The sequence below is a fragment of the Aphis gossypii genome, chromosome X (assembly GCF_020184175.1).
Source record: "Aphis gossypii isolate Hap1 chromosome X, ASM2018417v2, whole genome shotgun sequence".
Taxonomy (NCBI): Eukaryota; Metazoa; Arthropoda; class Insecta; order Hemiptera; family Aphididae; genus Aphis; species Aphis gossypii.
Window position 1 is genome coordinate 47,480,637 of NC_065533.1, and position 12,811 is coordinate 47,493,447.

Sequence of the window (12,811 nt, forward strand, 5' to 3'; positions counted from 1 at the left end):
CTTTTGGCCCGGTTGATTCGTTTAATTTCGCCCGCAAGCGCCGCGTTATCGCGTCTGTGCGAACCGCTTTAACGCCGTTTAATAATTATATTATTTCACCACCGCGAAACGCGCATTACGCGCACGTATGATAACAATAACGCACTCGCGCGCAACGTTGTAAGCGTCACGTTATCATCGTAATGTATGACGTGTGTACAATTATTTATATAATATTGTATACCGAGCGATTCGCCGGGGGCCGTATCGTGATTCGATTCAAATCCTGCCTTTCTGGACTTTTAAATGTTTACCCCCAAGTACCGTATATTTTCAGATGCTCGCAAGTTTTGTTATAGCGTAATATAGTTTTATGCGCGAGCATTGATAATACCGACGCCCAATTAACGAGAATTAACCTTTTTTTCCTGTAGAATTTTAATCAGTTTCTGTTTTTTTTTTTTGTTTTTTTTTTAATTATTAAAACCCGCGATCGAACGAGTTGTTTTTGAGTTATTTACAATAGACTTGCGACGACGATGGGCTTGGATAAGATATAATTGGGACAATGCGATGATTTAAACATTTTTGTGATATTATTAATACATTAATATATTGATCAGATTGATTAAAACGTAGATGACATTTCAAAATTTATAAAAATTGTTCAAGTAGCTATAATAAATATTTGATCACAAATTAGTTAATATTATATTTCAATAAAACCATTTAAATTTTTTAATCAACGAAAATAACAATAAACTGATATTGCAACTATGACAGATTAAACATTTTATAAGTCGTTTATTTAAATTTTAAATATTACAGCAACCTCTATAAGCTAAGTTTGTGCTGGGAAAACGTTTCATATAAATTATTTTTTTAATTTATAAATATAATATTAGTACTTATTTACTTAAATTAATATTTGTTATATAATAAGCAAGTAAAATAATAATACAAATTAAATCCTTATATTTATTAAACTGTATAATACATACTTAATATAATATTTAAGAGCTAAAATTAAAACTATGAATTAAAAAATAACTTTTGAAAGATCTCAAATTATAATAGTTGTTTAAATTAATATTTAATATTTAACATAATTTAAAATCTTTATAAAAAACACTTGTTTGGCCAAAAAGTTTTTTTAAACATAGTAATCGTATATTAATATTATATTTAAATCTTATTTCATGTTCATGGTAAAGAAGAGTAAATAAATGTTCCAAAATGTATGAACTAAATAGTTTCATTATTCTACTAAACACTTGCATTGTTTCATACTATTCATCATGTACTATTAGTTATATAAAAAATGAGAAGATTGATGTCTATTACCAGTGTGGATATCATACTTCAAATTTAAGTTTCTCAATTTTTATTTAGCATAATTTTAATTATTATTATTATTATGTTTATTATGGATAATCTTAGATACATTTTTCAATTTTTGTATAAACTCAGTTCTTAAACATAAAATAAATATCTGTGATTTACCTACTCGTATTTTTGAAATCTGTTATATTATAATACATTTTAACGCATATTATAATATTACGATATATTATTTTCCGTATAAACGTTTGTTTAAGACGTTTTGCCCGCGACGAGAAAAGTTTCAATTCCAATAATGACTATATGTAGGTGACATGGTGTCACAGTCGTGTTGTTGGCTCGTAGACTGTCAATTATACGTGGTTACCATTTATTGTTACCATCACCGATAATGAAAAATGGCGGCACGCTGTCGTAAACCGTCCGTTTGCGCGTGTAAAATTAGTTAATGTGGATAATAAATTGTGACAAATAAAATGACGACGACCTATCCTTCTGCAGTTATTGTCAGATAAATCGGATGTGCATTATCATGCGAGGTACGACGATTTCGACGATTTCGGAGCACAAAATAATAATATTATCCAGAAATAAATCTATCGTCTTCGTACCTAACCTAACCAAATTCAACGGTTATAATACGTTGTATTGTATAGCCAAATGCACACACGAAGAAAAATAATATAAATTAAGCAACACTCGTGAAATATTATGGTATTTATTCTTTCCTTATAAGTTAATTATTAAATTTTCATAAATATGTACATGCGTGGATCCAAAAGGATAATAAGGGGCAACCGATAAATTTCGATTAACATAAAAAAAAGTAGGACTTAATATTATAAACAACAAACACTTTGTATTTTAGTATTATACAATTAATTTAAATACATATTATTGACACATCATCATTCTTGTACGTTGTTTGTCAACTAGTTACTGTGAAACAATAAATAAAAGAACAATACGTGTTTATACATTTCAATTGACTTTTTCTTCCATGTGAACGCTATATTTTATTATAATTGCAAAACGATTTGTATTTTTTCCAAAAAAAATAAATACCGTCTACGTTTCTTTTTTCTAAATTTAAAACGTGAAAAGTCTAATACATATTCCAATTTTAATTCAAACAAGTGGTCGCTATGCGATTTCTTTTATAGGCGTTCCTCTTTATACGGTCTTTATAGTACGTTTATAAACTCGAAATAATATGCCCGCCCAATACAGTGATCTAGACATGTTAAAATATCGATGTAAAATATTATTTATGGCAACTGTATAATATACGAAAAATATAATTATGATTACATAATAATAAAATTATGTAATTTTATTATGTTTTACTTAATTTTTGTTTTTAACAAAATGTGTTACACGGCGTGATGTATAGGCAATTTAGGTGCACCACAAAATTTCTAATCATACTACCTGATTACAGTAATTGTAGTCTTATAGTTTACCACTGGGCATATCGCATATATTTTGTAATACAATCATATAGTTAGCTATTTTTTCTAATTCTGTGAGGTTATATAAAGCGGTTTCCATTTAAATTGAATAATAATTCTTATAACGCTGCAATTAGAAAGATGGAATTATTTTTTACTTATATCAAATTATGAACTTCGGATATAAGATACGATTAGTATTTTAAAATGTCCAAGGAGTTAGACTATTATAATACATTAAAAATTAATTTAAAATGTATGGCGGGTTGTCTAAGTACGATATTAAAATGAATGTGGTTAAGTTAATCCTATTACGTTTAAAATGATTTCTTACCGATAACGGATGTATTCATATTTAACATTACTAATAATCTGATTATTTATTTCAAAATAATAGCAGGTATAGGTCAACAAAATTAAACATGAAAACAGACTATTCAATAAATAACAAAAAAAAAAGACGTATTTGTGTATAATTGATTTTTCCATTAGGCACTAGTTAAAATCTAATAATAGCACGATGATTATTTAATGTCAAATACATTTCTATACATAAAATAAACACGAAAACCGATTTAATTTACATTGTTTTTTTTTTTTTTTTATGAGACAAATAGAACGTTATTGTTATTTTTATATACTTTCAGACAAATATAAGAGTGCTAAATCAAATCCATAAATGATTCATATTTAAAAAAAAAATGGAATTATATACGTATTAATTTTTCCTATAATAATATATTTATGTTAAATAATGGTAAATTTTTACGGTTTGAATGTTCAAGTACAACTTGAAACGTGCTGTCTATAGGATTAAAGAGTAAATAAACAATAATCTACTGATCTACAAGCCTCGAGCACACAAAATATTTTTTTTTACAGTACGCAGTATTGTGTTGAAATGAAAAAAAAAACACAAAAAATCCGAGATTTAAACTTAATTACCTATAAACAGAATATTCTGTTGAATTGAATATGATTTATTGATTCGTTCGTTCGAATATAATAATACAATTATATTATGTTAAAGCCGTTAAAGGTCTATTATGAAAAACGGTGCTTTTAGAATGCATATGAATTATTAACGTTTAAAGCGTTGTGTGATTTAAGACTAATCAAGATGATTGTTTTAATAGTCAACAGTCATTATCTCAATATATCTCAATAACTATCATCATTATTTTTAAAAATGTTTTTGGTACTAAATCAATTAAAAATTGTTTGAGGAAAAACTTACTTTATAAAATATATGTCTTATTGTTTTTACATATTATGAATCACAACACTTATATTTTAATATTCAGGTGCATACAATATATATTTTCCTGAACATTTTTATAAGTTATTATCTATTTTCGAACGTATATTAGTAAGTATGGATAAATGAAATTGTATATTGTCAAAATATTTTAAATCTACTTCTCTACTCGTCTTTTCTTGAAATACACGTTAGTAATTAGCCACTAATTCGAAAGTTGATTTTTAAAGAAATAATCAGGTGCTGAGTATGAATATAGAAATCTACGATGTTATTCAAATATCTAAACCAAGGAAACGTAGAAAACAAAGAATACGTTTTATTTTTTCCTAAAATCGATTATGTCATGTCATTAAAAATATACTATATTATACATATACTTTCAAAAACAACAATAGTTTTCGGAATAACGAGTACTTACTGTAAAAAAAAAAAAAAATCGCTTAGAAAATACAACGAGAAATCAAACAAATTTGGTACATCAATTCTGTTAGATTAGTTTCGTTTACAAATATAACCTGTCCGTCTATTAGCCGTATGCAAATATATTTATGTAATTTTATGTGTTTTCAATATTCTACTTGTAGTAGACGGACTATATATTATATTCGCATAAAGCGCAGTACAAGCAAATTGTAATACCATATAATAATAGTATATAGTTAATTTATAAATTATCATACCCTTACGGCGCACGGTATACTATTACATGGCAATAATTAGATATTATATTGATTAAATTTCTAGTGGTCAAACTGCTGTTTAGCCGTCGTACGGTCGTGTGTGTTGTACACCGCAAAATAGTTAATTATCGCCGACCGCAACATAATAATAATATATTATTATAAATACTATTGCCGAACGGAACGGAGATAAATTACAATCACGAAAACAACACCGCCGGCGCAGTATCTGTATAATGCGTGTTATCATCATATACATATGCGTATAATATACCTTTTATAACATAAACGTATATAATACGAGCGTGCGAGAGGACTTTGTTGTGAGATTTTTTTTTTCACCCCCACGTGGTTCCGAGGGTCGGTACATACATTTGTGTTTGGCGGTCGGCGCGTAAAAAAAATAACGATCCTTGAACGGTTTTCAACTATTTACGAGCGTATATTGGCAAAAACTCGATTTTCACGCAAATAAAATAAATAACTACATAAACAAACATAGTTTTCAACTAGTTCGTCGTTTGTCAAGCGCCGTTTTATTTTGCAAACGAACACGACATTTTTGTCGTTCTTATAGACTGCACATGAACGAATTTATTAATAGGGATTTGAATTGTTTGACTAATTATTGCGTTGCTGTTCATGCATATTATGAAAAATACGTAAAACCGTTTTGAGAAGATAGCATACAAAGTGAATCCGTAGCAAAATTTAAGCGCAACTGTCTACTCTTTTCATTTCCCGCAGTAAACGGGCGAAGTTAACAGCCATCAATTAAATTTTCGCTAGACTCGCCTTTAGAGTTTTCTTTGACGATAATTAATATTAATTTATTTGAAGTTGAAATGGTAACGTGTAACTGACTGCGCGGACACGAATAATAAACAAATAACAGTATATAAATAACGTTTAATATACTTAATATTCATAATAACATTATTGTGCATTATTATTGCTCGTGTGTGTGTATTTACAATAAAATAAAAATACAATTTTTGAAATACAATCTGATAATATATTAGATGAAATACATATAAAAAAATAGTAAGTTTATAAGTATTCCAAAAAAACATCAAATTTTTTTGAATTATTCAAATAAACAAAATGTATTCTATAGCGATCATGTAAATGAGGGTTATAAGTTTTTTTTATTATTATTTACTTTATTTGAAATTGCGTACAACATAATTTCAATGTATGTTTCATAGCATATTACTCTATTATTTTTTGACATGCATTTGATTCAAGTATGGTATGATAAATAGTTGTGTTACTCGTTGTTACAAGTTATAAGTTAGAACACATTAATACACTACCTTTAATACCTTTATGTGATTTTTCTAGTTAGTAGTTAACCATTCGTTTATTGATTATAAACTGTATCCTAATTACACAAAATAATATTATACTCATAACGATACTGATAGTTTTGTGTATAATTGAGGAAAAAACGATAGATCAGGATACCGATTATGATAAAATGTAAAATTAAGAATTTAATTATAAATAACAATCTAACAAAAAATATAATTGAATTCAACTCTTTAAAATAATATGTTTATTTTAATTTTTTTTTTCAGTTTTGTCTACGGTGAGCTGGGAAGATTGGTGGACATACGATGGTATATCAGGTAAATAATTGTATTAATATTTAAGTAATTTATTTTGAAATATAGTTCAATGTATGTTATTGTAACAAATATGTAAACTAAACTTAAGTTTGAATTTAAATGGTATTGAAATTGAAAAGCTTTACTTATAAATTATTTACTATTAAATATTATAATATTTAAATTGTTAACATTCATAATAATAAATTGTACTTTATAATTCTTTTTACAATTTTAGACTTATAAGATGAAGCTAACTAAAAAACTAACAACATAGAAATATAGAAATAATAGTAAATAAAGGAGACTTGTAATGAAATACTAGAATACATAAAAAAATAATAATACAATACAATACGAAAGCAACTATAGATTAAATGTATAAAATATTTAAAGTTTTATGTATTGTTCAATTTGTAGCCAATTAGTTACTTTTATTTAAAAAATATAAATAACTTTTAATAAATTTATTTGTTTTGAGGTCTAATGGTAGCATATTATATATTTTTTTATCCTGTATATAAATAAATAAATTGAGTTCGATTTTTGTGGTCTAAAGTACATTAATATTTGATGATATTATTTTGTATTATAACTTATGACCATATTCAACATGTGGCGTTAGGCTATTTTTAATTATATAAATTACTGATACTTAATAAAACAATTTTTGTATTGATTGTATATATTCTATGTAATGTAAATGATTATTATTTCAAATAATTATTATTATTCAGTATTCTTCTTTTAATTAATTTTAATTGCTGTGTTAAATCATAAGTACTTCCTCAAATAGTAATACCGTACTTAATTATTATTTTTACTTATGCTTAGTGTACGATCCTGTTTCATTATTCCCAGTAAATAATTAAGTTTTTAAAATCATACATTATTTTTATTATTTTATATTGTTTTAATTATGTGTCCATACCATTTAAAGGTTATGGCATATTTTTATGCTTAAATATTTACAAGACTTTATTTTTTAAAATTATTTTTCATATTTACATGATATTTTGGGGGTTAAAGCATTCATTTTCATCAATTCACAGACTGAATATAATTGGATTGTTCGAATTACTTAAAACCATTAAAATTAGTAGTAATATGTGAGTTTTATCTAAATTAATAAGTAGGTTATTTCAACATAGCCAATTATTGATTTTTTTTTGGTAAATATTGTGACTTTGTAAATAATATATCAATATTTATTTTGGATTGTGGTATTTTTACCTCACAACATTTTCAGTTTCGTATGCAATATTATATCATGTACATTTTTAAAGTAATTTTCTATTCGAACATATTATAAATTGTTATTTTCTTATAATTTGCAAGCTTTAATACGGAATGAATTTTTCAGTTATGCAGTTATTTAAAATTTTAGAATTTTAAAGTATACCAAAGACCATATTTTTAAATTCTTAATATTTGTTATACTATTTACAGAGTGTCACGTTGAGATAAAAACTTTGTTATTTTAAATAATAACACTTCCCAATCTTTTTAATAAAAATGAATTATTTATTAATATTGACGTATTAAAAACAAAATTCAATTGAGCAGTTTTTGAGTTTAATATTTGAATACTGAGAGTGATATAAGTCCATCATGATGGGTTTAAAAGATATGCTGTTTATGTTGATTTGAAAATTGTAGAAATTTATATTTATTTTTCAACATAATATAATATTATAATTTATGAAAATGATTAAAGTATAGTAATTAATACTGGATCTAATATTACATCTATTCTAAAAATTATTAGATTCGAAATTTGAATAAACTCATTGTTAAAGTGAAAATTGGTAGGTTCATGCTTGTTGAATCGATTTGTGTATTATATGATATAGTTTTCAATCCATTCATAGTTTTCATCAAACCCGACAATGTGCATAATATTCGTTTTCACAATCACTGTAATGTATAATACTAACGTGTCGAATATTCGCATATTATTAAACTCTGCCATGATGAAATTTGTTCAATTGTATTTTCCCTCAAAACATTCGTGATGTCGAGCGCAGAAAAAAGATTACTGGCAAACACGACGGGCTGCCCGCGTGTCTCGCAATGTCCCTGGCTGCGCAAAAGTCAACAGACAAGTAGACAGCAAGAAGATACTAAGACGGAAAACTATAAAAACAAAAGTCACGTTTATGAAATAATAATAGGAAAACATTACGACATTAATCCACAGTTATGGCATCTCGCTGCGGTACAGGGTCGAACGGAAATTTGTTCCTCAATTTTTTTTTTCTTATTTTATATTACTAATCGGAAATAAAAACCCATACGTATAATACTACTACTAGAACAGCTTTTACGGTTCTTACGAAACATTTGTTTTCTTTAAGGTTATTCTGATCAAATTCAAGTATAATAGGTGATATTATGTTGGATAAGAAAAAAATGACGTGAACTGCTATATGGAAACTTATCTGTATACATCTGTTCGGTGGATCTGAACTGTTTTACTGCTGTATATGGGAAATAGGAATCCGCCAACCTAGCGATGACTGAAAACTTAAAACGGAAAATCATATTATAAGCGTTTAATACTGTCGAAGGAGGGTTGAATTTTCAAATCGAAATTGCTTTTTTTCCACTTGGGTGACGGGCGTTTAAGGCAACACGACATGCAATGTGAGTTTTGGGAATAGTCTGTGTAGAATATTTTCAAATTTGTACATTATATATATTTTATACGTATATTACGTACAAGAAATGGAAAGTTCTGTTCTGCCAGTACGACAATACACCGGCATGAACCGAATATATTAAGTGCACTGTTGATAATAATATGATAATAAAACCTACGGTTTGACAATGTATAAATAAATAAATATTTAACGAAAATATAGCAAAAGAAAAATAATTAATTTCGATTTTTAATATCGCACTCTCGAAGGGTGTTTTTTTTCTCCAAAATATACCCTAAATTATACAATCATTATAGTTATCTTGTATACTTTGCCATTTTGGTCTTCCCCTGTATATATACATGCATATATATGTATTATAATTTATAAGCGAGTGTGCACAATTTGTTTACCAACAAAACATGTAATTGACATAGCCCACCTCCAAACTCGTATTGGTAATACACAATTATATTCAATTGAATCAAATACTGTTTTTTTTTTTGAAAATAAAACTTCAATTAATAAATTGTAATATGTATTTATCAATAATATATACGCAGTTTGTTATGCAATTCTATTTTCAACGCCCGTTTTCATTTGATAATCATTTGTTTGTAAATAAACCCTATACAACTTTCGAACGAGTTTTGCATTAAGACTATAATTCAACACCATCATATATATGTATATTATTTATACCTATATGGCCATACATTATACATGCCTTTATTTGTGTATTTTATTTGTCATTAAATGATTTTATCAAACAGAACTTCAGTAATAAATTATTAAACGCATATCAAAAATACCTATACGGCTATATACTCCCATTCAACTACTACTGTAAATATGCCAATGTTAAACATATATTGTACGAAGAATGTGTCAATTTATAGTGTTAACAAACTCGGTTATGTTAATGTTCCAGTTATATATTTCGGGGCTTCAGAATTCTCTCATTTAGTATTTAACTAGTAGTATCGATTGCTATTATAATATAACAATATACACCGAGGACAGTTAAATAACTTATAATATACCTATTGTTATTATTTATAATGATTAGATTTGTGATTAATCAAATGCGTTACCAGAGTAAAAGTGACCACAATTAAAAAGAAAAAATAACGATAAAAATCTATTTCATATTTTTTCTATTTATAATAATTCACCGGATGGAGTGTGATTAAAAATGTACAACTTTACTATTTATCTTAATTTTTTATTTTAATAACTTTATTTATTCATAAAACTTAAAAAAATTTTATTTGTTTACCTATAATTGTATAGATATCATAAATTCGTTATAAATGCATTAAATAATACAATATTATTCAAAATAATAATTAATTTTGATGATACACATCACACATGCAGATACACTCAAATATAGGAGTTTCATTAACATAGGTGCATTGTTTTGTTTTATTAGCATGATAGGTTTTTCAATCTTCTGATCAGAGTGAACAATAATAATAGGATTATCTTCAATGATTGAGGAATTATAAATTGCTTGTCAAAATGGTTATCTGACTATAATATTATTATAGGTATTGTCAGTAGGGTTTTGTTTCTGTTTGGAAACTGTTTTTACTATAAAAATAAAAAATAAAATAGCTACTATAACGCTTTTTACGACATTTGACAAAGTAAATTGATAAACATGTGCACGTGATTATCCAATAAACACGAATGTCTTGAATGCAGTAGTAAGTGGAATTTTATGGAATGTGTCTGACTCGTACAAAAATTATTGTCTTTATAAGTATAGGCAGGTTTATGATCAGAAAAAATAGACATTTACTAGCTAAGAAGTTTAAGTTGTTGATATGGTATGTATTTTTATAATCAAGTGAATCGATTAAATGATTAATGTAATTTTTGCAATAACTTGGTTTTATCGGGTTCATTTAAAAAATAATACGTGATAGGTTAATACCAGTTTTTTAAATATCTGTTATCTCTACGGTTAAAACTATACAATATTAGATTTAATTTATTATAAATACATTTTTGTTTAATCACACTGTGTACTAGTTTAGGTACCTGATGTATATAGACAGATAATATAATAATTTGAATTAAAAATAAACTAATTTATATTTCTTAGTTTAATAGTTTAGTCGTAAATATTGTGCTTAAGAGTAACCTTAAGATTTTAAAGTAGATTTAATTAAGTATTTATATAAGTATTTATTAACTACCTTTTTAAATAATTATAACTCAACTTTCATAACGCTGACTAAACTAAACATGTACCTACCTAACTAATTTAAGTCAATTTTTTCATAATTAATTAACTTATGTCTTGCACCGTTGGCTGCATTAACACAACTTGGGCGGTGTATAAAAGACTCGAGCACCCCCAAAAATAAAAACATTATTTCATTAAAATTTAAATATTTCGAAGTAAAAATAATTATAAATTAAAATTTTTTGTTCGTTTTGCTGTACTGTATAACGAAAAAAAACAAGTGTTTATTATGTTTTCAGTTATTATGTTAAATGTCGAAAAGGATATGAAAAATAGTTTGAAAAGTGAACAAAATGTAAATAAATATGATTTATGTTCAAGAAGAATCGTGTTAAAATAATTTTGAATTCTAGCTTTATTCGTTACCTAGTAATATTGTTTGATACTAATGATACTATATTGGTGTTATCAAATTTAAACTGATCACAAATATGACGTTATCAATTAATTATTAGAATTCAATCGATCACCGATAACCGATATCGACCGTGGTATACATTCCATATTATAGGTTTAGAAATATACATTCTTCATCGATTCACACACCAGTCGATCCGCGTTGTTGACGACGCATAGTCGTTGTTCCGAGAATCCGACGCCATATGCAATAATTAACGGGTTGTATTATATATTATTAAGCGCAGTGTGTTTAGTGTAATAATTCGACGTGTTTGCGGATTCATATTATCATCTTATACACTCTTATTATATGCTGTGATTCAACATTGATTCAACTCGGTGCATTTTTTTCTACTTCGGATCAGGTTAGATTCACATATTAGTTATATAATATTAAATGTATCGTTAGGTTGTTAAATAATAAACTGTATTAGCGTTTAAGAAAGTATATATTATATTAAATTTGAGCGGGTTGACCCGTTAAGGACTTATTTTTGTAATTTGTGCATTACGCATTATATATATGTATATGCATATATCTAAGGAATGCGGTGTATTAGTAAACGATTACATTTTTATGGTTTAAATATTGTTTATTGGTAAAGTCATGCCTACTCGGGTTGCCCGTCTCTCCAGATTTTGTATGTAATCATTAGGTATCGATTGTTCACAAAAATAGCATTCTAAAATTTAAAAACAAATAAACGTATACATAAACTATCATCTTTGTATTATTATAAAATAGGTACCGGCGGATATCCCACGAGGATTCGCCATTTTAAAGTGGTAGCTTAATGTGATGTTTACATTATACTATACTATAGCGCGCTTTAGAATAGTAAATCTTCGTGTGACATTACGCAGTATATTATTATTTGCAATTCCAGAGAGTCCATACTATGTGTAATATATTATATTAAATCGAAAAAGCGATAATTCGATTTGTTTTGGTAAATATAATAAATAAATAACTATATAGGTAGTGAGTCATTGACGAATGAGTCACTAAAGTTGTATGACTCTATGATGTGTATAACAAAATCGTATTTTTTTTTTATAAATTGTATCATGAATATATTTCTTATATATTTTTACTGTTATACACATTTTGATTTGTGTAATATCATGTTACCAAAAATAAATCATTTAATAATAATAAAATACTCTCGTGTTTTAAAGAAATATTAATTT

General features: G+C 26.4%; 1 protein-coding gene across 2 annotated transcripts in view; it reads left to right on the top strand.

Moving 5' to 3' along the window:
• LOC114132148 (carbonic anhydrase-related protein 10) overlaps positions 1-12,811 on the top strand; it is a 181,411-nt gene that overhangs the window by 85,521 nt on the left and 83,079 nt on the right. For both annotated transcript variants that reach the window (XM_050205835.1, XM_050205836.1), the window contains exon 3: positions 6,293-6,343. In XM_050205835.1, the coding sequence (XP_050061792.1) occupies positions 6,293-6,343 (51 nt within the window). The remainder of the gene's footprint in view (positions 1-6,292; positions 6,344-12,811) is intronic.